Here is a 27,877-nt window from a genome sequence, read left to right as displayed (position 1 = left end):
AAAAAAAAAAACCTCTAGCTCAAGTTATGAAAAGTCTTGGCCCCCATTTAAAAAAAAAAAAAAAAAAATAGGAAACCAAGTTGGGTATTTACGTTGAGGGTGATTTAAATAGACATGCCCATATACAAAGTTTGAGCCAGAGTAGACTTGGAGCAAATTGATATAGAGAGACTTAGCAATTAGGGCAAGAATCACAAATGGAAACCTTCCCCGGCTACTCTTCTAGCCAAAGAAGAGAAGGAGCTTTTTAATGACTCATTAGTTGAAGCCAAACGAACGCCAAAAGGGAAAAGGCTTCTTTGCTTTTCTTGATTTTGAGAACACGTTCTATGATGTTGACGATGATTACGTATTTTATCCTCTCAAAAATCTAATGGAGAAAGCCCTTAAGAAGCTTGATGCGGAATACTCCCTTGAGGAAGTTATAGGGTATGGGAATATAGAAAAATTTAGCCATCATCAGTTCGCCAATCTTTGCAAAAATGGATCCATCATCAAGCACATTCCGGAACGTACCGTTTACTGTACCAATTGCAGACCAGAAGGTTGAAATGTCTAAGTCCCAATGAACCTATCCCGTGTTGTGCCCTTATATGCTGAATAGCTTCCCATCTTTAGACATATGAGGCCTGAAAGAACCAATCTCCACATTATGTTCCGACAAGTAGGCAGAACCTTTCTGTTCTACTTCTTTTACTGATAGAGTATCTTCCTCAACAGGTTTCACTGGGGGTTCACTACCGAATTCAAACCCAAACCTTAGTGAACCCTGAAAGGTCTCTGGATTCATCACATCCACCTTCTTAACTTGTCTAGTTTGGTCTCTTCTGCATTAGCACTGATCTCATGAGAGCTCTCATATATAGCTTGAGCTGGAAAAATCAGAAGCCAATTCATCTAAACAGCCTTCTTTAACATGACTTGGCTCTACAGGGGAATCTTTAGAGGGCTCATCTTTAGTTGGAGTGTTCTTTAAAGTGAAATGGCATCTATGGCAGAGAATTTCCCTTGCAATGGGATCATAGAAGCCATCTACTTCATCATACGCATTTGTATCTTCCTTCTTACTCTTCAAGGAATCTTTACTCCTTAGCGCCGGTTTAGCTCCTCCACCACCACGTGGAATGGTTCTGGCTAACTTAGCCACTCTCTTGCCATTAACTACAGTGGAAGTGGGTGTATTAGCATACAACAACTTCACTTTTCTAACTGACTTCAGTCCAACCACTGTCTTATGCGTTTAGAAAGAGAAGCACAAACCTGTAAGAAACTAGCAACTGTTTTTTTTTCCAACTGTTTAAACTCCTCTTCCAGTTTGGACTGAGCTTTGGCCAGCAAGCTATTTGCATGGTTAAGGACTCCATTACTATTCTTAAAGCTTTTGTTGCTGCTAAAATAACGAATAACTTTTCTGAGTTGAGCTATGGCCTCCAAATAACTTTCCAGGTCCTCATGTTGGCATGTTGCCCCTTGAGTACTTTAGTCTCTGCCTAGAAATGAATTGAGATCATAATAAAAAATCGATTACAAGTCCAAAAAAAGAGCAAGCTAAACCTTGATATCCATGGGTCAATATAATGAGGTAGACATGTAAAGTTAGAAGTAGTAATATTCAGTTAGAGTATGATTAACCCCGGTCTCTTAGTCGGGGTTCTTAACTCATGATTTGACATTTTTTTTTACACTTTTCGGCTAAGAGACGGTTCTTATAATATCTCTTATCTAAGAGACGGCTCTTAGTTTTTCTTAGTTAAAATCTAAGAAAATCTAAGAATCATCTCTTATCCGAAGATAAGAACCCTAGTTAAGAGACTGAGGTTAATCATGGTCTTAGGTTTCTAAGAATCTAAAATCCATACAAAAACCTCTCACAAACCAATTAATAAAATTTTAACTCGCTTCGGAGATTACAGTCTACAAAAGCTATTTGTATTGAACTATACAGTAGAATCTCTATAAATTAATACTCGATAAATTAATAATCTCTTTAAATTAATAAATTTTGCCGGTCCCAATTTGGACCGGTTCAAAATTTGATACAAATCGATAAAATAATAAGATAATATTTTTGTAGGAAATTCTATGTAAATATATGGTCTCATTAAAATTATAAATTAATAATTTATATGTATACATATTTTATATAAGTAAGAACCTATTATTATATTGTTTGTTTTATATTCACAATGGAATTATCTTTATATTTTCTTAACACTTAATATATTTTCGATGAGATTTAGTAATATTATATGTAAAATATATATTACATACATCAAATAATATAACAAAAATCATATAAATGTCAAATTTTAAAAAATAACAACTAATGTCTATACACTAAAATCAAATATATTTTTTTCTTAGAATAAATATATTTTAAAATAAGAAATCTAAATAAGAAAACTTTTGTAAATTAATATCTTTATAAATTAATAAAAATTCAAAATCCCAACATTATTAATTTATAGAGGTTCTACTGTACTTAGTAAATACATAAGGTATCATTTGAGTGAGTGAGAGACTTACTAAACAAGAAGCTAAACACAAATCCAATCTCTGCTCAATCTCAAGATAAATCAATCTATATAGGGAAATCCTAATTACAAACGAACTAGGTTAAGATCTGCGCCATGCGCGGGATGAACATTATATATATATATATAAATTATTTTATGTATTATATGTTTTTGAACATATTATGAAAAAATAAACATATATTGAATAATTAAAAATATCAATAACTATTACTTATATAATTAAGTTGGTGTGAACATATAAATAAATTTTATTAATCCAAAAAATATATTTTCTATTTGATATGGTATATAATTAAATTTAAATGATATTAACATATATAGTATATTTTAATATTAATATCTATCATATGATGCTTTCTAATCATATGTTTTTTTATCATTTGTATCTGTTATAGCAAAAACTTTAAATTACTGATAACAAAATTTTCATTGTGAGATTAACAGTTTAAGTAATTTATAATATTTAAAAAAGTTAATTTGTCAAGACTTTTTCAAATTTTTTTTATCAAAAACTTTTTTTTCAAAGTAAAATCTAAAATTAAAATATTTTTATATTTTTATATGGCATATAGATAAAATGATATATATATATATTATATTTTAATCTTAATACTTATTAAATGAGACTTTAGACTTATAAGATATTGTAATCATTTGTATCATGTCATAACAAAAATTTTAAACCATGGATCACAAAATTGAATGTGAGATTTTTAACACTTTTAGTAATTTATACTCGTTTTAAAAAATTCAAATATAGCATATAAGAAAATCTAAATTTTTATTATATGGTTAATATGATTGTTTAATTTCTTTTAATAGTTTAAAATTTTAGAAAATATAATATAAGATACAGTTATTTGTATCAAATCTTTATTATTCAAAATCATTGATTGTGATATATATTTTAGCCATATTAGGCAATTCCGTAATTTTATTTAAAGAAATAATGAAACACATTAATAATGTATTTATAGTTAATTTAATAAAAAACTTACTATATATTTAGATGAACCAATATATTTCTCTAAAGATTATAAAAATCATCTATTAATGACACGTAGCTACAAAAAAAAAGGTGGTAATGTTTCACAATTAATATATAATAGATTATATAGATACTAACTTTAACTCTCCCCGACCTTCTTTGACTTTGTAGCATTCATTTCCATAACTTGAAAGCCAAAAAGACCATCTCCACCTGTAAAGTGTGCGTCAAAATGAAACCACAGAGATACGAGGCAATTGTACATATGTATACATATTTATCAACATTACGCCCATTGAAGCATCTGCACCCGAAGATGCAACACTACATGAATTACTGCCAATAAGACCAGTGTCCGCGCCAACACTGCTGATATTTTTTCTTACCCTGATAGAAAAAGCCTGAGAATAGAAACCATTCACCTTACATCTGTCTAAATCCGAGGACCAGCCACATGACAACACCACATACCGATTCAACGGAGCATTACTACAAGTACTCTGAATCCTAAATCAGTGGACTAACCAGTATAAAATTGCAATTTTTATAGAAACAAACACAATAAAGGTTCCAAATCTCTTCGACCATCATCATATGTTAGTACATGATTCAACTGTGCATTAAAACAACATTGTCATATTTTTGATTTTTTTTTAAATCTATGTGTTAACCCTTACGAAACTATTGAGTTTTCAGTAAATACTTTATATACTGAAGCATATAATCTTTAGTGTTGTTTTAAATTTTTAACCACATTCTACATTTGTATTAATGTATGTTAAACTATATTTCATCTTATATTGAAATTTTTAAATTTTTTTATCAATTAATTTAGTAAAACTTCGTAATATTCCCTAAATCGGTGAAATAACCACTCTAAAATCGCTATTTTCTTGAAAAACGGAGACAACAAAGGCTCCAAACTTCTTTGAACATCATCATATGTTAGTGTAGGATGCAACTATCCATTAAAAAATACTGTCATATTTTTTAAAAAAAATTCCAAATCTATGTATAAATCGCTACGAATATATTGAGTTTTATGTTAAACACACTATATACTAAAGCATATACGTTTTAGTGTTGTTTTAAAATTTCTAACCACATTCTACATTTGTATTAATGTATGTTAAACTCTCTTTCATTGTGCATGAGAATCGTTTTAATTTTTTATCAATTAATTTAGTAAAACTTCATAATACTCTTTAAATCGTTGGACTAGCCAATATAAAATCACTATTTTCTAGAGAAACATAGACAACAAAGGTTTCAAGCCTCTTTGACCATCATATGTTAGTTTAAGATTCAACTATGCATTAAAACAATATTTTTATATTTTTGAATTTTTTCAAATTCTATGTATAAACTCCTACGAAAATATTGAGTTTTACGTTAAATGCTATATATACTGAAGCCTAAACTTTTTAGTGTTGTTAAATAATTTCTAACCACATTATACATTTGTATTAATGTATGTTAAACTCTCTTTCATGATATATGGGAATCGTTATAATTTTTTTTATCAATTAATTTAGTAAAACTTCATAATACTCCCTAAATCGGTAGAATAACCACTATAAAATTGATATTTTCTTGAAAAACGGATAATACAAAGGCTCCAAACCCTCTTTGAACATCATCGTATGTTAGTGCAGGATGCAACTATGCATTAAAATAATATTTTCATACTTTTTGAATTTTTCTCAAAATCTATGTGTTAACCCGTACGAAAATATTGAGTTTTCGGTAAATGCTTTATATACTGAAGCTTACAATCTTTAGTGTTGTTTAAATGTTTTTAACCAAATTCTACATTTTTATTAATGTTTGCTAAACTTTCTTTCATGGTATATTAGCATCGTTCAAATTTTTATAATAAATTAATTTAGTAAAACTTCATATACTCCCTAAATTAGTGGACTAACCATTATAAAATCGATATTCTCTAGCGAAATTGAGACAACAAAGATTCTAAAAATCTTTGACCATCATCATATATTAGTACATACATGATTCAATTATGCATTAAAACAATGTTGTTATATTTTTTGAATTTTTCTCATAATCTATGTGTTAACCCCTATGAAAATTTTGAGTTTTACGTTAAAGGCTCTATATATTGAAGCCTAAACTTTTTAGTGTTGTTTGAAAATTTCTAACCACATTCTACATTTGTATTAATGTATGTTAAACTCTCTTTCATGGTATATGAAAATCATTATATTTTTTATCAATTTATTTAGTAAAACTTCATAATACCCCCTAAATCAGTAGAATAACCACTATAAATTGTTATTTTCTTGAAAAACGGAGACACCAAAGGCTCCAAACCCTCTTTGAACATCATCATATGTTAGTGAATGATGCAACTATGCATTAGAACAAAATTTTCATATTTTTTGAAATTTTCTCCTACAAAAATATTGAATTTTCGGTAAATGCTTTATATACTGAAGCATATAATCTTTAGTGTTCATTAAAATTCTTTAACCACATTCTACATTTGTATTAATGTTTGTTAAACTATCTTTCATGGTACATGAACATCGTTCAAATTTGTTTGATAAATTAATTTAGTAAAACTTCATATAGTCCCTAAATTAAAGGACTAAAGTTTATAAAATCGCTATTCTCTAAAGAAATGGAGTTAATAAAGGTTTCAAACTTCTTTCACCATCATCATATATTAGTACATGATTCAACTATGCATTAAAAATATTGTTATATTTTTTGAATTTTTCTCAGAATCTATGTGTTAATACCGTGTGGTCCATAGGAAACTCATTACTATGTGGTCCTCGTCCACCTCTGACTCCATGTTCCGGAAGAGCCACCTCTCCTTTAGTATTGCCAACACTTTCATAATCAGAGGCTACGCGAACCGTTACTTATTGAATAGCCTAATACATAAGCGAACTACAGAGCAATCTACAAATAAATGGAACGTCATGTAATCTTAAATCAGAAAGCTAATTGTGGCCGATTACATGCCTCTGAAGATATCTGAGTTAGTTGGAACTCTGTTTTTTTTTACTAGACATTATTTTCTAAGTTAAACCACAGGTGCATCAACAAGTCTTCCGAAGAAAAACAAACTCGTGATGAGAGAGTGAAGATCACTTACCCTTTTAAGACAATACAGAAGAAGATCAAATATCTTTTTTTTGGTTCTGTTTCTCCTTCTTTAATTTTGGGAAAGATGAAATAAAACTCTTTAAACTGAAAAAGATCATAGAGGCTCTCTAAACGCACCGTTTTGCTCTGGAGAAAAAACAGGCGACTAGGGTTTCAAAAATCGCGTCTTTCGGCATGGCTTCGCCGGCGCCGTTAGCGGTGGTTCCGATAGGAGATGTGGGTGTTCTGGCTTCTCAGGGAAGGGCTCCGGTCTCTCCAGGTGCGGCGACGGGTTCAGTTTCTGGTTTTGGGGGAATGAAAGGCTCGTGGGTTGGAGCTGTTCAGGGTCAGAAAGTCTTGAAGAAATACGACGTTGAGGTGACGATGAAGGATGGAGTGGGGTCGATTGTAGTACCGGAGGAGATTACGAAGGATGTCGCCCCGTTATGGGAAGATTTCTTGGTGGGAAAATTTCTTGATACTGCGCCGCATATCGCCAAAATTCACGCGATTGTCAACAAGATCTGGGTTCTAAACGACAAAGCAAAAATGATTGATGTGTTTGAGGTGAACGAAACCACGATGAAGTTCAGGATTATGAATCAAGCAGACAGAAACAGAATTCTCCGGAGAGGAATGTGGAATCTCGCGGGCGTTCCGGTGATTGTAACGAAGTGGTCGCCGGTGGCAGGGAAGGAAAAGGCCCCGGCGCAATCAATTCCAATGTGGGTACATCTGAAAAATGTGCCTTTGAACATGTTTTCCTGGCAAGGCCTTAGCTTTGTAGCCAGCCCTGTTGGCAGTCCGGTGAGGCTTCATCCAGAAACAGCTCAGTGTTTGAACTTGGCGGTAGCGAAGATTTTTGTGAAAGCGGACCTAACCAAAGATTTGCCAAGTAAGATGAACTTTAATATTCAGGGTCAAGACATTTTGGTGGAATACACTTACCCGTGGCTACCATCAAAGTGCCTTACCTGTGGGAAGTGGGGTCACACAGTTTGCCCTACAAACAGAGAGAAGCAAGGGGAAGTCCCGGAAGTGCAGAAAGACGTGGAAGTACAAGGAAGGAAAGAAAGTGTTGGGATGGAGGGAAAAGCCACAGAGGTAGAGAAGCAAAACTTGGAAAACATTCTAAAAATGGCTGAAAAGCTAAACGAGAGTTCGGAAGAGGGAAATGAGACGGTAGAAAGTCAGACAGAGGAAGAACAGGGAGACAAAAGTCTTGTTCAGGAAAATGTTCAGGATCAAGTGGTCGTGGGAGTGGATGAAGCCAAGGTCCTGGAAAATGGTTTGAGCGATACGGTTTCTGAGACTGCAGTAGTGTTACAAGAAGATATCAAAGATTAGGGGGAAAATAAGTGGTTGGATGTCTCGCCTGCGAAAGCAAGTCGATCTTCGGCTACAAGAAGTAAAGTGTTAGACGTGGCTCAGGATTCTCTACTCACCAACTCACGGTTCTCAGTTTTGAGTGCCGAAGAGGAGGGAGAAATTACCGATAGAGAGGGAGAAAATTCTGATCTTCATACAGAGGATGTGAAAACCTCTGAAGGAGTGGAAATTAAGGAGAAGGAAGCAACGGCTCAACGCCAGTCCCTTCCTAGAGACTCAAAATTGAAGCACAAGTACTTGGGGGATATGTCTGTTCAGAAGACGCAGGATCTCGGTCCAGGCGAGCTGAATAAAAAGAAAAACCGTCGTCATCAATAATGTCTGGTTTCTTCTGGAATATCAGGGGTTTCAACAAATTGGCTAAACATAAAGTAGTTAAAGAATGGGTGAGGAAGTGTGGGTTTCAATTTGGGTGTTTGATAGAGACACGGGTGAAAGAAAACAAAGCTAAAAGGATTTTGGAGTCGGTCTTTCCAAACTGGTCTGCTATAACAAATTATGGCCATCATCGACTGGGAAGAATTTGGATTATATGGAGCCCGACGATGAGAGTCACTCCTTTTTTCCAAAGTGCACAGATGATCACATGTTCGATTCTTTTGGAAGGAATGGCAGAGGAGATCTTCTGTTCTTTCGTCTACGGATTCAATTTGGCAGAGGAGAGGAAAGAGTTGTGGAGAGATATAAAGGCTCATCAGGATTCTCCTTTTTTCCAAAAATCTCCATGGATTGTATTTGGAGATTTCAACGAGATTCTGAGTGGGGTGGAGCACTCTGATCATACAGTTTCTCATGATTCTGCGGGGATGAGAGATTTCCAAGAAGTGGTAAAATATTGCTCTCTTATGGATATGTCTTATCAGGGCCCGAGATTCACGTGGAGCAATAAAAGGGATAATGGAGTAATATGTAAAAAGATTGACAGAACTTTGATGAATGAGGTCTGGGTACGGAGGTTTCCCCAAGCTTACTGTGTCTTCGAAGCTGGAGGCTGTTCTGACCATCAGCGGTGTAGGATATCTATTCAAACGGGGACTATGAAACCGATGAAGCCTTTCAAATTCATCAACGCGGTGGTGGATATGCCGGAGTTTCTACCATTGGTTGAGGATTATTGGTCTGGAACTGAGCCACTGTTTAACTCTACATCTGCTCTCTTCAGGTTATCAAAAAAACTGAAGGCTTTAAAACCAAGGCTGAAGAGTCTGAGTAAAGAGAAAGTTGGGGATATCTCGAGTAAGACGAAGGAAGCATATTCCAAGTTATGCGAGTGTCAGACTAAAACGCTAGATGACCCGTCTCAAGGTAATATGGAGGATGAATCAGTTGCAATGGAGAGATGGTCGTTTCTGTCTCATTTGGAAGGAAAAGTTCTGAAGCAAAAAGCAAAGATTCACTGGCTAGGAGTTGAGGATGGAAATAACAAAACCTTTCATAGAGCCGCCAAAGTTAGGGAGGTTCGAAATTCAATCCGAGAGATCAAGAGAGCGGATGGTTCTATTGCGGACAATCAGGAGGATATTAAAAAAGAAGCAGTGGAGCACTTCTGCAACTTCTTAACGCATGTCCCTCCTGATCTCAGTGAAGTAAGCATGGACGAATTAAAGCCTCTCTTGAATTTTGAATGTGGGGAAGAAGACAGTAATATGCTGATAGGAGAGGTTCCAGCAGAAGAGATCAGGAAGGTCCTCTTTGGTATGGCCGCTGACAAATCCCCGGGCCCGGATGGTTTCACCAGTGAGTTCTTCAAAGCCACATGGGCTATTACTGGCGGCGATTTCACCAATGCAGTGCAGTCCTTCTTTGACAAAGGTTTCCTTCCCAAAGGAATTAACTCTACAATTTTGGCGCTTATTCCCAAGAATGACGATGCCATATCCATGAAGGACTACCGACCCATATCATGCTGTAACGTGATCTATAAGGTAATCTCGAAGATACTGGCTAACCGACTGAAAAAGATACTCCCGTCTGTTATATCTTCAAACCAGTCCGCTTTTGTCAAAGACCGGCTTCTCATGGAGAATGTTCTCTTGGCGTCTGAGCTGGTAAAGAGTTATCACAAGGAGACCGTCTCAGCAAGATGTGCCGTCAAGATTGACATCTCGAAGGCATTTGACTCAGTGCAGTGGCCTTTCTTGCTCTCCGCCCTCTCAGCTATGAACGTACCGGAGAAATTCATATTATGGATCAAGAAGTGTATTGAATTGGCATCCTTCTCCATTCAAATCAACGGGGAGTTAGCGGGTTACTTTAATAGTAAGAGGGGTCTTCGCCAGGGATGTTCTCTCTCGCCGTGCTTATTTGTGATCTGTATGCAAGTGCTGTCTAAGCTTCTTGATAAGGCAGCGCAAGAGAAGCGCATTGGATATCATCCATATTGCCAGGAACTAAGTCTCACGCATCTCAGCTTTGCTGATGATGTTCTTGTCTTCTCAGACGGGAAGCAAAGATCGATTGAAGGTATTCTTGAGGTTTTTAAAGAGTTTGCGAAGATGTCGGGACTGAATATTAGTCTAACGAAGTCTACTCTTTATATGGCTGGGGTAACAGAAGATGTGAGTGTTGCCATCCTTGAGCAGTTCCCTTTCGAAGCTGGTTCCCTACCGGTTAGATATCTCGGTCTTCCGCTGATGTCGAAGAAAATGTCAGTAACTGATTACTCGCCTCTGCTTGCAAGAATTAGATCAAAGATCAGTTCCTGGACAGCAAGGCATCTAACCTTTGCGGGAAGGGTACAGTTGATTGGATCGGTTATCTACAGCTTGATAAACTTCTGGATGTCAGCGTTTCGCCTCTCCAATCAGTGTATTCAAGAAATAAACAGCATCTGCTCAGCGTTTCTCTGGTCAGGGCCTGTTCTATCTACTCAGAAAGCCAAGATAGCTTGGGCTGATGTCTGCACCCCGAAAGAGGAGGGAGGTTTAGGGCTGAGATCATTAGAGGAAGCAAATAAGGTCTCATGTCTAAAACTGATTTGGCGTATACTCTCGGCCAGATCAACTCTGTGGGTTCAATGGATTCACAGATATCTCATAAGAGAAGGGCCCTTCTGGAATGTAAAAGACACAAGCTCTCTAGGCTCGTGGATGTGGAAGAAACTGCTAAAGCTTCGACCACTTGCCTCGCAGCTAGCAAGAGTAGATATTCGAAATGGCTCAACGACTTCCTTCTGGTATGATGAATGGTCTTCGCTGGGCAAGCTGATTGATTTGACTGGAGATCGAGGTTGCATTGACTTAGGAATTCCGATCAATGCCACTGTGGAAAGGGCAGTTCAGTCCTATAGATGTCGGAGGCGCAGGACTGATGTACTAAGGAGTATTGAGCAGGAGATAACTACGCTCAGGGATATTGGTCTTAGTCAGGAGGAGGATTTATGTCTTTGGAAGAGAGTGAATGGAGACTACCGTTCTGAGTTTTCTACCTCTCAAACATGGCTCCTCATACGCACTCACACCCCGACGGTCCCTTGGAGTAAAGGAGTTTGGTTCCCGGAAGCTACTCCAAAATACTCTTTCATTACATGGATCGCGGTCCATAATAGATTGTCAACGGGTGATCGTTTGCTGAAGTGGAACCCTCAAGCTATGTCTACTTGCTGGCTCTGCAAATCTGCTGCAGAAACCAGAGACCACCTGTTTTTCGAATGTACGTACTCTGAGGTAGTTTGGCGAGGAACTATCAAAGACTTGGCAGGCTTGGGAGTTTCGAGCAAGTGGAGTCGTCTGATTAGGAAGCTGGAAACTGGACTGCAGAACAGAACCCTGACCTTTCTGTTTAGATACTGTTTCCAAGCTTTGGTCTATGCCATTTGGTTTGAGAGGAATGCGCGACGCGTGGGAGAGCCTCCAAAGCCAGCTTCTCTTCTGATTCTCTACATAGATAAGCTGGTTAGGAACAGAATCTCGTCGCTACGCAGACCAGGGTGGAAGCACGAGAAAGCAATGGAAGTATGGTTCTGGAGGAGATGAGAATCCATTTTTCTTTTTTCCTTCACAAAGGCTATTAAAATTTTGATCCTATGTATATAACAAAAAAAAAAAAAAAAAAAAAAAAGAAATAAAACTCTTTCTGGGATGAGAAGACACGATGTGTGATGATGTGGCGTCTCTGTAGCTGTTATTGTACACGTCCTTCACAGAGCGTCTAGTTCTGATGACTTAAACATATAGAGCTGTTTTGCAACTGTACACTTTTGTAAAGCTTTGTTTTGGATAATAATATTCACATAGATTCAATATTTTGAAAACCAGATCGAATACTGATTTGGCATTGTAGCTGAATCAATGATCAGAGCCGTCTAACTAGATGTCTGGTTAATCATTTCTGTGTGTTTCAAGACGATCTTATATGGAGAAAAACGTTGTGAGGACCGTGTGATCATGATATACTTCCATGGATTTTCCTAGGAAAAACGCTTTAGCCACGTTGTTGAGACGCAAGAGACGCAAGAGGCTACGGGGAGTCTCAGGCTCCAAGTAATAGCTAAGAGCGTCTAGAACTTCCTAAGATGGAATAGTATGTTCATGCTCATCATATTCTTTATAGTATAAATTATGTTCATACATACAAGAATTCGAAAAAAAAAATCAAAAAATGACTACAATTCTTGTAATAGTTAAGCTGATTTATTTACAAAACCGTTTTCTACTATGACATTTCGAAAATACATCTATAGTATTAGAATACGCCATTTGTATGACTTATAAAAAAAGATTATGTCTATCAGGGAAAAATTACGAAGATTATCCATTCACTAAGAGATAACTATTACCACTCTACATAATCTTTAATCCTTTTCTACAGTGACCGACTCTTTCCGTCAATAATAGTGTGCAATAAAGGGAGTAGTCAGCTTTCAGTACCTCGTTTTTCACTTCTCTCGTTTTAAAACACAAACATATACTCCATCTGTATCATTTTAGTCGGTGTTTAAAATTTTTACGCAAAAATTAAGAAAATACAAAATTTTATGTAGTTTATCTTGCTTATATAAAAGTAACATTAAACAAAATTAGTTTAACCGATAAGAAAAAGATACAATATTTTATAATTGGTCACAATTTTTTAATGAAATTAAATTTTATCTAGAATAATAAAAACATCACATAATATGAAACAAAATTAAAATCTGTAAACATCACTTAAATTGATACGGAGGGAATAGTTTTTTTTTTTTTTGGTATGAACACAAACATATAGTTATACTCTCTCTCTCTCTTTACGTTCCAAACACTTACCTTGAAAACAAATACACAACTATGAACAATATTTGACTACTACATTAAAGAAAGTAGTTTCCATAATTCTTCCAACTTATAGCATATAACTTGTGGCATATAATTTTAGTTATGACAAAAAGTTAACGTTCTGGCAAAAGCAGAGGCGCAGAGCAAGAACCAGTGAGTTCTCTACTTTGAATCAATCCAGCTTTGCCATCATCATACGTAACTATCGACCGAACAAGAACTAAACAAGCAAAGCATTGAAGCCAACGAGGACAAGATTTTACTCTTTAGGCCAGCCAAGACCAGGTCTTTGAACCTCCTCTTGAGCTTCTTCGTAGTCACGTGCAGAGCGGAGTGATTCTTCAAAGTCAGTCGAATCACTTGCCACGGGAAGGAAGCTTCCAATGTCGTCTTTAGCACCAAAACCTCCAGCTCTTATCACATCTTCTTCTGATATGGAAGCTTCCATGTTCACTTCTCCATGAGGCTGCTGTCTACCATCTTGACCCTTGTCAATCTGATTAGTAACACCCTGACTTTGCTTCTCTTCGGTCTTGGATCCTCCCGGAGATATTACCCTCGGCTCTTTTCCTTTACCAGCACCTATCTCGGAATGATTAGTCTGTCTTTTTATTTTCTGGTTTCTACCTCTAAATATCCCACCATAACCGGTATTGTGTGATTAGTCAGGAACATACACGAACTAGTTATTTTACAAACAAAGATATGATGTGTTTAATGTATAATCAGAGGGGACACAAGCTAACTAGGGACTTGTTACAAGGCAAGTATACAGAGTAATCTAACAAGAATGCAACGTCAAGTAATCTTAAACCAGACAGTTAAGAGCGATCAGATACTAACATGTAAGAATTTTTTTTTATCATAAATCATAACAAGTCTTTATTCCTTCCGCTAGGTAATTACATCAAACACTTCACAAAGAAATGAGTAAAAGAAGTAGATGGGGTCGTACCATTAGAGTCGACATCCGAGTCAATTTGATTCATGTGGTTCGACTGTCTGAAAATCTGGGAACTGTCACGAAGATTCAAGTAAGGGTGTAGAAAGTTTACGTATGACAACACACAGAAAAGAATATTAAGAGCAGAAGAAGATAAACACAAATCGTGTACCGATCTACTAATAAACCCTAATCTAAGAAATCAAGATTGCAACAGGAGATTTATAATTCTGAAGAAAAACATAAATCATAAAACAAAAACAAGCTGGGCATGAGAGTGTCAAGATCACTTACCCTGTCAAACAATACACAGAAGAAGAGCAAATAATATTCTCTCTTGGTTCTGTTTCTCTTGCTTTTATTTTTGGGAAAGTTGAAAAAAAAATCTCTTTTTGTTGAATGAGAGAAGACACGCCGTGTGATGTGGCGTCTCAGTAGCTGGTTATAGTACACGTGTCCTCCGCAGAGCGTCTAGTTTTGATGACGTATTCTTACAGAACAAATTCGGACAGTATTATATTCTATTTTATATGTGTGTTTGTGTCGGGACATATATTTCTTGGAACTGTAATCTTCTTGAAGTTTTTGCTTTGGATAAACAAATGGATTAGATCACTTTCGGCAATGCCTGCCACCATTCTTACTAGAAACAGTAACTCTTAATTATGGAGTCGGAGCTTTCTACAATCGTCGTCATGCAGTCTCACACACCAAAACAAATCGAGCTTAATGAATACTCTTTTCTGTTTCATATTATATAGTTTTTCTTTCAAGAGGGAAGTGTATAGCTTATTGAACTTTACTAGTTATAGAGTACATAGCAAAAGAGAGAACTACAACAACATTAAAATAACTTCCTAAACCGTCTATTTGAGACTTCTAAGAAGTCACTTCTTGTACTGATCTACTCCATCGAGACTATTATTTATTCCAACAAAAACTGCTGAAGATACCTCAAAAACCCGTCAACTAACAGAGACCCCCAACCATCCGAGTCTACTATCGCAAACCCAATTTTCTCAAGAACATCCTCCTTAAAAGTCGTCTTAACGTCGCCTACCAGCTTACGGTTATCTTTATACTCGAGCTTATCAACGAACCACCCATACTTCATGTCCAACGATCTTGCAGTATCTGCCACCGTGAAGAACTTCTCCTTGTACATAATCTGCCACGTCACTCTCACGTCATCTTCCCCGGCAGTGATACCGGCCTTGCTTACGTCGACTTCAATCTGGAACTTGTCGTTAGGACCAAACACGAGATCTTTACCCTTTTTGTAAACCGACGCTTTCTTTGTTCTAGTTGACACGTGGATGATGAAGCTGAGATCAGAGAGTGATATCTTGACGGCTTCCTCGGGCTGACCTTTGCGTCTACGTTTAGCGTCTCTTTCAACGGCGGAGACGAGGCGTTTGTACGAGATGATGCCCCCTTCCGTGTGTTCCAAGGCAATCTCGTATGGACAAGAGCGTTGCGAGGACCGCGCGGTCATGATGGTCTTCCATAGATTCTCCGAGGAAAAACACTTTAGCCACGTGGTCGAGACGCAAGAGGCGACAGCGAGAGTCTCAGGGTCCATGTAATAGCTAATAGCGTTTAGAACCTCCCAAGATGGAGGAGGCGGTTGCTCGTCGTTTTCTTTTAGCATAGCCATAGGCATGGGTTTATCTCGAGGGATCTCGTCTTCGCGTTTGCGTTTCACGGCGGTGGAAGTGGACAATACACATGCAACAACGACGGATGTAGAGAGAGACATGTGTGATTTTTCTAATGCACTTGTTTAGTGTTGATTCAGCTAAAGTGTTACTGAAGATCCCTATTTATAGCTCTTTAGATTTAACCCAAAACGACTCCATAACGCGTAAAAAAAGCAGACGGTGTATTCTTTTCCATATTAAAGAAAAAAGGATAAAACGAATATAAATCGGTAATTTAAAAAAAAATAAAAAATAAATAGATTTTTTAATAGATTGATTTCCCAATTTTTCATATATTATACTCCATTAAAAACAATAAATTTTAGTTACGAATGCATCATTTAATCACATCAAAAAATATTCATAATCATAAACCAATATGATACATAAGCCTGATTAATTAATGAGTAATTGCTTATGTAGCTGTTTGTATACTGAAGCTGCAAAAATAATACGGATGTTGTGGGGATACATCTGTCAAAGAACAAAACTTAGGTTCACCCCTAAAGTGAACTTTTAAATTCACCTCCCTTCCTATTACCAATCAAAATGTCATATATGTTAATAATAAAATATATTATTTTTTTCTTAAAAAATCTAAAATATTTGAAAAAAAATAATGAAACTCATTTTAATGACGCTAACGCCACTAACTAAACACTAAATCTTAAATTCTAAACCCTAAACTTTAAATCTAAACTCTAAACCCTAAATTCTAAACCCAAAGTCTTAACCCTAAACTCAAACCCTATATATTGAACTAAATCCTAAACCATAAATCCAAACCGTACACTCTAAACTCAAACTCTAGACCTTAAACTCAAACTCTAGATCCTAAACCCAAACCTAGATTCTAAACTCAAATCTTAAACCCTAAAGAAACAACATCAACATTAATCCAAACCTTTATGATATGGGATTTGGGTTCAGGGTTTACGATTTGAGTTTAGGGTGTAGGGATTAGGTTTGGATATATTGTTTGAGTTTAGAGTCTATGAATTGAGTTTAGGATATAGAGTTTGGGTTTAGGGTTTACGGTTTAGGTTTAGGGAATTAGGATTTGGGTTTAGGATTTGGGTTTAAGATTTGAGTTTAGGATTTGGATTTAGGATATAGGGTTTGGGTTTAGGATTTACGATTTGGGTTTAGGGTTTAGGATTTGGATTTAGGGTTTAGGGTTTAGTTAGTGGCGTTACCATCAATAAAATTGGCGTTATTGTTTTTTTTCAATTATTTCAATTTTTTTAAAAATAAAATTAATCTATTTTATTATTAATCTAGGTGGTATTTTGATTGGTAATAAAAGGAGTGGTGAATTTAAAGGTTCAACTTGCCTCTAACTGGCGTACACCTCGTCTCCTTGTTCCCATGGATTGTTTGGACCATATGGTTAACTAGGAACCAGAGGATCTTCCAGAACAGAGAATTCGATGGAATGGCCACACTGACAAAAGCAACCACTGACGCTAGAGAATGGCAACAAGCACAACAAGAGGTACACCGAGCAATAGAACTTCAGACAGACCCGGAGATACAACCAACATCAACCATCATCATCAACACGGATGCAGCCTGGAAGGAGGAGACAAAAACGGCTGGAATTGCTTGGATCTTCTATGATGTCAATGGGAAGCCGTTTCGACAAGGAAGTGGAACAGAAGAATGGGTGAGCTCTCCAATCATGGCAGAGGCGCTTGCCATCCGTGAAGCACTCTTACAAGCTCGAGGTCATGGCCATATCAACATCGCAATCAGATCGGACGCCCAGATACTAATCAGGGCAATCAACGGAAGAGACCAAATCAAGGGACTTTATGGAATCCTTCAGGACATCCACAACTTAACTTGTTATCTCTCCACCTCTGTTTTCTCGTTTATTTCTCGCAAAGACAATGTTGCAGCGGACAATCTTGCTAAGAAGGCTCTGTTTAACTTCTTCAACTGCATGTAAAACTCTTTATGAAATTAATGCATTAGTGTTCAAAAAAAAAAAGTTTATAACACTGTATATTTATATTTATTTGGATACTGTTAATATATATAAAAAATTTGGAGAACTTTGTACTTCAACCCTTTGAATAATAACAGTATAATTACCTTTTTCTACACACATTACATGTATTGTCAACATAATGAATTGAGTTTGAAAGAACACAAGTTTTCATCATCAACAAAGTAATATAAAATCTCTTTTCAAAAAAGTTTTTTATTAAAAATTATAGTGAAAAGTCGTTTTGAAATATTATTTTCTTACAAAAGCAAACTCCCTAGGTATCTCAATAATAAAAGTACAAGCCAGCTAAACATATCTTCCAAATTCGATCTTCACCAAAATTAGCATCACCGCCAAACATGTCCCTAACTATTTCAATAATACATGTACAAAGCCAGCTATACCTATCTTCCAAACTCAACCATCACCAAGGTTAGTGCTTACTTCATCATATATATATATAATGAGGGACTTTCCTCTCTTCCTAGAGGGTCCACGTCAGATTTCTTTTATTGTCTGTGGATCCCGCGTGTTTTCCTGGTTTATTTGGAAGGGTGATTCGTTGTTTGGTCCGATTGAAGTAGGTTTGGTTTGATTATATGGTTTTGGGTTGGACTCATGTGTTATGTTTCTTATTGTTACTATATCTGTTTCTATATTGTATGGGCTGTTAGTTGGGGTTGGGCATGTGTTATTGAATAATCGATGGGTATAATTGAAAGAAAACGATGCGTTTTGTTCTAGGGTATCATCCTTTCCTTCTTCCATTGTTCAAGTCGCCGATTTTGTTTCTGTTGTTTTGTAAAGCCAACCATTCTCATCTCTTTGCCTTCCTCCACCTTCGATGTATTCTTTAAATGTTGTCTTAATTACACTAAACTCTGTAACATTTCGGTATTCTTCGTCTGATGATTCTTTATTCTATAAATAGGAGATGGATGAGGCTGTGGGGATCGCTTGCAATCACTCTCAGTTAAAATTTCTTCCTTCAGCTTCCAAAGATTCTCTCAAAGATGGCTTCCTCCGCTCCCGCCGTTTTTGCCCCGACATCGTTCGACGATCTCCGCCTGGGTCGATCTGCTCAGTTCCTCGTGGCTCGCCTCCTGCGTTTTTGGGACTCCAGAAACATTAAGAAGCAAGGTGAATTCTCATTCGGTTCCTGATTGCTCCGTAAGTACTAAAATTAGACACATTAGCTTAAAAATTTCATCTGCTTACTTTATTCCCTTCACAATAATCTACAGAAACGTCGAAGGGTACTTGTCCTTACTGGACGAAGCTGCTGCTAGGTTTAAGGGTCTTCTAAATTCAGGGGAGAGCACAAACTCTGTCATGGTGATCACAAGTCTAAACCCACAAAAAAGGAGGTAACTTAATAATATATTTTTGTAACTTAGATTCCATTAGTGAAGACACTATAATTATCCTTTCATCAGATCACCTGTACCTCCACTCCACCGCTGCCACCAAGTTTTATTTCGGAAACAATCTCGCTGCAATCACAGAGTTCACGATGAGGTACAAGTATTTTAATATAACCAAATTATATAAAATTACGCTGTCTGCCCAATAAATTAATCACAGCATTGACTCCAGTCTTAGCGATGCAGTAGGTGAGGACTTACCAAGTCTCAACGCAGAAACATTGATCACTACCAAAGAACTTAGCCCAACGGGAGATCTCAGCAAGTTCCTCTCCAACTTTTCTAGCCAGGTTTGTAATACACTGTCACCAACGTCTTAAATCTCTGAACCTTTTCATATTTTAATAAATGGAGCTCCATATTCACAGTCTCTTATTACACATGAAGCTTATTTTACTTGCATAGCTCAGACTGTTGAGGGTGTCGCACAAAAGGGCTGGTACTATGTCTCTTGCACTCACTGTGGTAAAGAAGTTGGAAACTCAGCCACATCTCACCCCTGCGACCAGTGTCATGATACCAATGCCACCACTGTTGTGAGGTTAGAAACTAACAATGCCTTTCCATAAAATAGACAGTCTTTTCTAGATTCTGATCATACATATGATCGTCTAATACATGTACAAGGTTGAATTATTGGTCGATGATGGTGAAAATTATGCCACTTTCTTGGTGCTCGACAAGGAGATGATGAAGCTCACTAAACAAGATGCAGCAACTTTACTTGATGATGAGGTTTGCATTTCTTACAATCCACTTTTTCTGCAAACTCTAATACTCACTAAAACCTATACCGTACTTCAGGTGAATCGTCTTCTACGCAATAGACTCCCAAAATGTATTGCAGAACTTGAAGGCCAAAAATTTATTTATCATGTAAATGTGACGACAGACAATTTAACAGACAACGGCCCTACCTTCACCTTCTCTGAAATGAGCGTCATTCCTAACAAGGAGGTATTATAGTATTAACTAATCTAAACGTTTACATATGTCTCATATTTTTTACACTAACTTATACACCACTCTACATATTTTAACCATCAATGCAACAACAAAAAAAGAAAAATGGAATATGGGGAATCATCAACTTCCGCTGCTGCCACCTATACGTCAACAAATGAAGCGGACAAAGATGGTCCCAAATAATCAATTGAGTAATGTTTCCAAATGAAAACAATGTGAACCGAACTCTGCTTCCGTTTCTTTATATTTCTCATTTGCTATGCATTGCTTCTTCAAGACATTTCAAGATTTTCTCTATTCCATGTTTTTTAAAACCGCATTACTCCAATGTACTCCATCCGCTTATAACTGTTTCTCATGTTTAATAGTTACAAAAAGTTCACCTAATGTCAATGCTACGTTTTCTTCTAAATCAATAATTTTCCCCCATCGAATATTACACACTTTCCACATCTGCACTAAGCATAATAATAGAAAATACACCAATCCTCTTCTCTTAAAACAACTCCTAACACTTCTACAACCTTTACATCTATATTCAAACTCTACAAACCATCACCATCGACACTTTGTAATTCCACAATTTCGGTTATGCTAACGTCCCCGCGCCACCCCTAGTATATATAGAAACAATTATGCATAACATCAAACATTTCCCGCAATCATAAATTTTTTTGGAGAACTTTGTAATTCAACTCCTTTGAATAATAACAGTATAATACCTTTTGTACACACATTACATGAAATGTCAACATAATGAATTGTCATTGCAAGAACAAAAAAGAGTAGAGATCATTGCAAGGACAATTAATAAGTCTTTAGTCTTGTCAATCTTGTTCTTCATGGTCCGTAGCTGTAAATTTATATAGAAATTATCAAAAAAAGTAGAAAAAACCAAGTAAAGATTATAGTGTTATGAAACTTTGTTTTACCCGTGCAACAAGTGATATCGTTTGCCTCAGTTCCCTGTAGCCGAAAGTGACTCAAAAGCTTGAACCAATAACTTAACTTTATCTCTCCGAGCTGGTGTAAGCTTGGAAACAACTTCTTGAAGCGAGTTATCGACCATCCACTCGTCCCCGTTTCTCTTGTTTCGAGTTTCTTGATGCCTAAGGTTCACTCTTTCCGCTTCAACCCCTGGGTCCAACGGCAAGAACCGAGGCTCTCTTGGGTTGAACTTCCTCACATTCTCTAACGCTTTGACGAATTTCCTGAGCTGCATCGCCTTTTTGAGGCTGCTCCACCTGTTAATCTTCACTTGTGAGGCCTCACCCTTTTGACTCTCTTCAAGAGAGATTCCGTCTATGACTTCTCCTAACAGTTCCACTGCTTCGGTTTTGTAAACTTCCATCTTCTCACCATCCACACTTGTGTCTTCCTCTGACTCTTGTTCTTCTTTTGGCAATGTTTGGTTTCTCTCGTTGTCTTCCATCTGTTTGCATAACAACCTCCACAAGCTCGAGCACTCTTGTTTCTCCTCCAAATCACCATCAACTTTGGCAGTCTCTTTGAGATCCTCTTGTAGTTTTCTCAGTTTACCTCTAAGGATCTCAGCATTACCTTCATTCTCACTTTGAACCGTCACAATAGAAGAAAGGCTGGACTGACGAGAGATGTTCCTTGACGTTGCTGCCGAGCCTGGAGTGGAAGAAAAGCTTATAGTGTCGAAAGCTTGTGCAAGAAGAGAGACTTTCCTCCTCTGAGAAGGCGGTAAAGTCGATATAGCTTGTCTCAGAGCATAATCAAGCATCCACTCCTCTGAGTTTCTCTTCCCTCCAATCTCCTGATGCCTCAGACGGATCTTTTCAGTTTCTGGATCAGGCTCCCAAGGCAAGAACCGAGGCGTCTTGGGGCTGAGTCTACTTAAATCGCTGACAAATCTCTTTAGTAGAATGACTTTCTTCACATTGTTCCATCCTTTCTTTGGTTTTGAGGTCATAGAAGACTCTTCACTTACTTGAGAGTTTCTTTCCATTAGTTCTTGATCAGTAGCACTGTCTATGGACTGATCATCAGAGGAGTTGTCTGGGATCTCAGAGAGAATCTTCTCAAGAGCTTCTCTAACGAGTGTAACCGTTCCGCTTCTTCTAGCATCAATCTGAAGATTAGCAGTTTCGTCATCACATTCACCATCAACTGAACTAGTTTCTTCTTCTTTCTCTGTTACCATGTGTTTGTAGATGAGCTTCCACATTCTTGAATCTTTCTCTTTCTCAACCACGATTCGCTGTTTACCGTTTCCTATGGGAGGAAGTAAACTGCTGGACTTCCTCGGCGTAGAATCAACTTCCTCTTCTCCTTTCGAGTCCTTTTGATGCACCTGAAACTTTGAGAAGACATTTGCAATCTTCTGCTCGTCTTTCTCTGCTCTCAGTGTTCCTTCTGTGTCAGCTTCAACGTTGTTCTTGGGAGTATCATCAACATCTTCTTCTTCTTGTTTCAAGTCCTTTTGATAGACTTGGAATCTTGAAAAGACATTTTTGATCCTCTGCTCATCTTTGCTGACTTCACTATCTTCCTCTACTCTCAGTGTTTCTTCTTTGACAGTTGTGTCAGTGCTCTTGGTTTGTTTAAGAGTCTCATGGCCATCAAGAACTGTATCAAAGGCCTGCACAAGGAGTTCTACTTTCTTTCTCTCTACAGGAGCCAATCTCGATAAAGCTTGCCTCATAGCATAATCCAGCATCCATTCCTCTCCATCTGTTCTTATTCCCTCCTCCATTGTTGATCGATGTCTTCTTAGTAATACATTCTCTGCCTCCTCTGGTTTAGAATTAACAACAGGTAGATTCCGCAGCTTCCTCGGATTGAAAACATTTACTTTCTCCAAGCTTTTCACAAATCTTTTCAAGAGTATCACCTTTCTCAGGCTGTTCCAGCTTCTTCTTTTATTCTCTTCTTTCTCCTCTTTAACAGAGTTAGCTGAAGATTCCGAAACAATCTCTTCATCGTCAGGGATCTCCGAGAGAATCATTTCAAATGCTTTCTGAAACGATTTAATAGTTGCAGCAGCAGCATCACCATGATCTTCAGTACCTGCCATCTGATTAGTTCCATAGGACCACCTGTAATCTTCTTGCTCAGCTTCATCAAGTTTTCTCTCTTCATTGTCTCCTGAAACCATGTGCTTCTGTATAAGGTTCCTCCATGTAGAAAGATTTTTCTTTTCAGAATCTCCTGTCTTCTCTTCTTTTTCTTCTATAGTTGAATCTCCTGTCTTCTCAACCTTTTCTTCTATGGATGAACCTGAAGCCAACTCATCTAATACTTCCTCCACAGCAGGTTGATGACTTGAACTTGAATCTTCTATTGTTTCCACATCTTCATCAGATTTCATACCAAGAGAAAGAGATGATGAAACTTCTCTAGTTAACTTTTTTTCTTCAAGATCCTTTACTTCTCTAGTTAAGTTTGTTTCTTCAAGATCCTTTCCTGATAAAACTTCTGGTAGATCAGTAGTGTCATCAATGTCTCTCAAGATCGTTTGCGAGTTCTCTGTTTCCTTCCCTTCTCTTCCAGGGCTTCCAAGACCACCATGACCTCTAGAGCTACCATTCATAGGAATCAAAGATTCAAAAGCTTTGACAAGATGTTTCACTTTTCTTCTCTGACGTGGAGCAAGAGTCTTAATGACTTGCCTAAGAGCATGATCAAGCATCCATTCCTCTGCATTCTTCCTCTCTCCAACCAACTCTCTTCTCAACCGCATTATTGTCTCATTCTCTTCAGCGTCAGAACGCTTGCGCCTCTCTTTTCGATCCAGCGACTTGAGAAACCTCTTGAGAAGGATTACTCTTTTCAAGAAACTCCACTTCTTAGCACCTCTTCTGTGATCAGATCCTTCTTCCATATGAGAAGTAGAAACAATTACAGTCAAATGTGTGTCCCTTCCTTCAATAGCACTTGAATCATCTGCAACATCATCATATTCATTCGCCAATTCACCCTCTAAAGCATCATCAGACGAGTCATCATCATCGGTTATTTCAGCAAGTATTTCATCAAAGGCTTGCTTAACAAGAGTAACAGTATCGTTCCATACATCTTCTGTATTCTTTTCATCTTCAACATCATCATCTTCCACACTTTTAGTTCCCTCAAACTCCCCATTATAATAATCAAGACCTGTCATGTTAGCTTCCTTACAATCTTTATCAGTTCTTCCATCTGAATCATCCATAATCTCCGGTTTAGATTCTTCACCATTCCATATATTTCCAGTTTTCTTTCCATCCTCTTCTCGCAGTTCACTGCAAACTTCCTCATTATCTCCCACAGTTTCTTCACTCTTCACCTTCACATCATCATGATCCAGACCCGTCACAGTTTCCTCATCTGAATCATCCATAACTTCCGGTTTAGTTTCCTGAATAACACATTCTCTTCCAGCTGATGCAAGAGTCTCCATAGAATCCATTCCTCCATTCCCATTATCATCAACAGTCTCAGTAGATCTTCTATTCGATTCTGATTCACTTCCACAGTTCTCCCAGCTAGAAACCTCTTCTTCAACAACCTCTTGATTGATTCCTCCACCTGCATTATTATCATCACCATCAGCCACCTGCTCTGATTCTTGATCAGCAGACCCTCTCTTCCTACTCAAACTCCGCTTCAACAGCACCAAACGCCGGTTCACGCTCTTCTGCCTCTTCACAAACTTCCTCCTCATCGACACAAACCGCTTCAAAGACGGAACATGAACAACACCGCTCTCATCATCCGCAGCGTGGCTATGAGGCCGACCGTGCAGAGAACAATACCTATAGTTACACACATCATCACTCTTCTTAGAAGAGCCTTTCATAGCTGAAGAGCAAGTAGCCTTGAGGAGCCCTTTGTATCTCAAACTCGTCATCCTCTTCAACCTAGCCGCTTGGAGATTCTTCTGAACGTTCTTGGAAGCTGAAGAGCTCGTTGGCCTCAAGTAATGAGGCTCTAGCAACCCTCCTAACTCCTCCCTGGAAATCAAATCAAGATTCTTTTTCTTCATCAGGGTATGTCTCGAATGTGAAGTCACACGCTTCATAGATCTCATCTTCATCAGTCCTCCTCCTTTCCTCGTTGACTGTCTCCTAAGAACCTTAATACTCTTCATCCTCCTCACAGATTTTGAACTTTCCTCAACCTAAAATAAAAAAAAAGTATTCAACTTTACAGATCTCAGATTCTAACTTACATCTTTAGTGATCTCTTTGATTCCGACAAGAACAGAGAATAAGACAGAACTTGCCTGGTCAACCTCAGATGATTTAGTGGAGTAAGCGATGGAATCGTCAGACATGTCGGAGGAAGAGGAGTCTTCAGACTCGGCGGTGTAGCCGGAGAAGATGACCGGAATCTGATCGGATGTGAAACTGGGCAATTTAGAAATCCTGATGGGTTTCTTCCACGTCTTCCTCTCTCTCCTTTTGAGCTCTCTTCTGGTAGTTTTACTTGAGCTCTCCCATTTCTCCGACAGCATCGGGTTCGACATTCTCTCTTGTCGTCGTCTAAAGTCTCGACCTTTAATGATTCTTTAGCGCAAATCTCTCTGTTTTTTTTTGATAATCAGAATTTACGCATTTGGCATTGGTACGATTCTTTCTCTCTGTTCGTCAAAGATCATAACCTTTTTTTAAAAAACAATATTTGGTTTCATTCGTGTTTGAACACTCTTGGGAGATGATGATTGATGAGAGTCGTCGAAATTGAATTTTATTATTCCACCGTCTTCATCTTCTTCGGTGTTGTTGATAAATTTTATTTCGCTTTCTTACGCGACGGACGGAGAGTAAATTATATAAGCCACGAAGTCAAACTCTTTTATAGTACAAAATGTTTATTTTTCTTTTTTTTTTGAAACTTAAATTATTTTTACTAAATTGCATAACTAGTTTATATGAAAACGTATAAATTATTCAGTATAAAACAATTTATTAATAATTAATTATAGAAATAAATTTATTTTGTAACATTTTAAGAGTTTATTTGTCAATTACTTAGTTAAACATCCGGGGACTTAATTAAGGGGTTGCACATCAGTTTTTTATTTTTTGATAATAAATCATAGAAGAAAGAGCGTTCATTGACTAATAAACTGAAAAAAAAACATGAATGAAATAGAGAAAAAAAAAACAACACGATGCATAAAATATCTGTCTGTCTTCATTAACTTGTTGCTGATAGACAAAAATAATTGACGTTGAGAATTAATTGGGCAATGAATGTGGTTGTTAGTTCCATATTTATTCATATATTTCAATTAAAGCGATATTGTGTGAGACAGAGACACACGTAGTTGACTAAAAATAAAGCATGGAATTTATATGTTATCGAGACTTGAGAGGATACTGTAAATAGTAACGAATTTCAGAAATCACTGAGTTGTGTTGTGATGCTACTCTACTCTGCCGTGTTTCACTTTAAAAATAATCTTCTAAAGTTTCAAATGCTCTAGATTCCAAGTAAATCAACCTTTTACTTGCCATCATTTTATATGGTTTAGCAACCAGGTCCAGAAAGGTAGTGAGATCTAACGAATATACAAATAAATAAAACAAGAACGCGTAAATGTGGGACCCTTTGAAACATGTGTTTCATGACACCTATACCATGTGACTTCAAAATCCCTCGGCCGAGATCACCGCTTTGATCGGCCGATTGTTATAAATTCAAGTCACTATCAACGGTGGATGAGTAAAAAATAAGATAATCTTTTAGTAATATATAAACCGCACAGTCAGAATTACTTTGCCATGTTTATGGATCACCCGATGAAGATCACACTCAATATATTCTCATTGTTTTACTTACAAGTATTTAAGTGATGTTTAATAATCACGTTTATTAAATGAAGCATAATATCTCATAGATTTAATAACCTCCATGGTTTAATATAATTTAACATTCTCTAATACTTTTGGATTAATAACATGCATGTTGCATAGACATATAGAATAGATCAGCAGATATTCTTCAAGTTAGTTTTTACTTGTTATATATTCCAGTTCCTTAGATTATAACATGTTCATAATTAATACATACGAAAGTTATGTCTCTATTCCTCGATACAAGTCCATAAGATTAACCAGTTGAAACTAAGAACACTAAGAGCATCTCCAAAACACACTCTATAATTTTAAGTATGAAGTTTTTGTCTTTCCAAAAAGGAACTTTAAAACTTCAAATTTGAAGTTTCATATTTTTATTTACATTTTGGTCGATACAATTACAAATTACATTTATAATTCTTAAATATTTTTAGATTATCGTATTAATCCTTAAAATTTTATATCTCATTAAAATTTCAATTTTTTTTATAAATTTAAGTTTTACATATAAAATTAAATAAAACTTTAAAAAAAGATTAAAAATATTTTAAAACTAGATTTATACAATAACAATACAAAATAAACTTACAACAAAAAAGCTTTTAAAATTTTACATGAAGACATAACTATTACAACAATTTAAATATTACAACAACACTAATAGTCAGGTAAATTTGATCCGGAACTTCCAAATCTCAAAACATTGTCTACACAAATTATGTGTAGCCGAAGATGGTTGTTGTTGTTTTGATGTCGTTT

At 36.7% G+C, this 27,877-nt stretch overlaps 4 protein-coding genes across 5 annotated transcripts; 1 reads left to right on the top strand and 3 right to left on the bottom strand.

Moving 5' to 3' along the window:
* Positions 1–13,208: 13,208 nt before the first annotated feature.
* Positions 13,209–14,603, bottom strand: LOC106316177. Its single transcript, XM_013754044.1, has 3 exons — positions 14,518–14,603; positions 14,236–14,297; positions 13,209–13,862 (listed from the first exon to the last, which is right to left on the bottom strand). Exons 2-3 carry the CDS (start codon positions 14,267–14,269, stop codon positions 13,540–13,542), a joined length of 357 nt encoding a protein of 118 aa, XP_013609498.1. The 5' UTR covers positions 14,270–14,297; positions 14,518–14,603; the 3' UTR covers positions 13,209–13,539.
* Positions 14,604–15,148: 545 nt separating this feature from the next.
* LOC106317575 (probable F-box protein At5g04010) lies at positions 15,149–15,982 on the bottom strand. The gene has a single exon (XM_013755369.1). The coding sequence runs from the start codon at positions 15,980–15,982 to the stop codon at positions 15,149–15,151; it is 834 nt and encodes a 277-aa protein (XP_013610823.1).
* Positions 15,983–17,358: 1,376 nt separating this feature from the next.
* Positions 17,359–17,874, top strand: LOC106315363 (uncharacterized protein YpeP-like). Its single transcript, XM_013753093.1, has one exon. It carries the CDS (start codon positions 17,359–17,361, stop codon positions 17,872–17,874), a length of 516 nt encoding a protein of 171 aa, XP_013608547.1.
* Positions 17,875–20,948: 3,074 nt separating this feature from the next.
* On the bottom strand, positions 20,949–26,050 carry LOC106318302. 2 transcript variants are annotated; one of them, XM_013756215.1, is made up of 4 exons: positions 25,540–26,050; positions 23,716–25,434; positions 21,239–23,679; positions 20,949–21,159 (listed from the first exon to the last, which is right to left on the bottom strand). In XM_013756215.1, the coding sequence occupies exons 1-3, from the start codon at positions 25,780–25,782 to the stop codon at positions 21,265–21,267; spliced, it is 4,377 nt and encodes a 1,458-aa protein (XP_013611669.1). In that variant the 5' UTR covers positions 25,783–26,050; the 3' UTR covers positions 20,949–21,159; positions 21,239–21,264. The 2 variants fall into 2 exon arrangements, with proteins under 2 accessions (XP_013611669.1, XP_013611668.1); XM_013756214.1 differs by having other exon boundaries at positions 21,239–25,434.
* Between the last annotated feature and the right edge of the window lie 1,827 nt (positions 26,051–27,877).

Source organism: Brassica oleracea, chromosome C9 (assembly GCF_000695525.1).
Source record: "Brassica oleracea var. oleracea cultivar TO1000 chromosome C9, BOL, whole genome shotgun sequence".
In the NCBI taxonomy this organism is placed as follows: domain Eukaryota; kingdom Viridiplantae; phylum Streptophyta; class Magnoliopsida; order Brassicales; family Brassicaceae; genus Brassica; species Brassica oleracea.
Note: the sequence above shows the minus strand (reverse complement) of the source record. Positions and strands in the feature narration are given on the sequence as shown.

Excerpts from the sequence above, each read along its gene's own strand:
- LOC106316177 (XM_013754044.1), bottom strand. The coding sequence starts at position 14,269 with ATGAATCAAATTGACTCGGATGTCGACTCTAATG. Across the intron at positions 13,863-14,235 it reads CTCGGATGTCGACTCTAATG|GTGCTGGTAAAGGAAAAGAG; the intron begins GTACGACCCCAT and ends ATTCCGAGATAG.
- LOC106317575 (XM_013755369.1), bottom strand. The coding sequence starts at position 15,982 with ATGTCTCTCTCTACATCCGTCGTTGTTGCATGTGTATTGTCCACTTCC.
- LOC106315363 (XM_013753093.1), top strand. The coding sequence starts at position 17,359 with ATGGCCACACTGACAAAAGCAACCACTGACGCTAGAGAATGGCAACAA.
- LOC106318302 (XM_013756214.1), bottom strand. The coding sequence starts at position 25,782 with ATGTCGAACCCGATGCTGTCGGAGAAATGGGAGAGCTCAAGTAAAACT. Across the intron at positions 25,435-25,539 it reads AATCATCTGAGGTTGACCAG|GTTGAGGAAAGTTCAAAATC; the intron begins GCAAGTTCTGTC and ends TTTTTATTTTAG.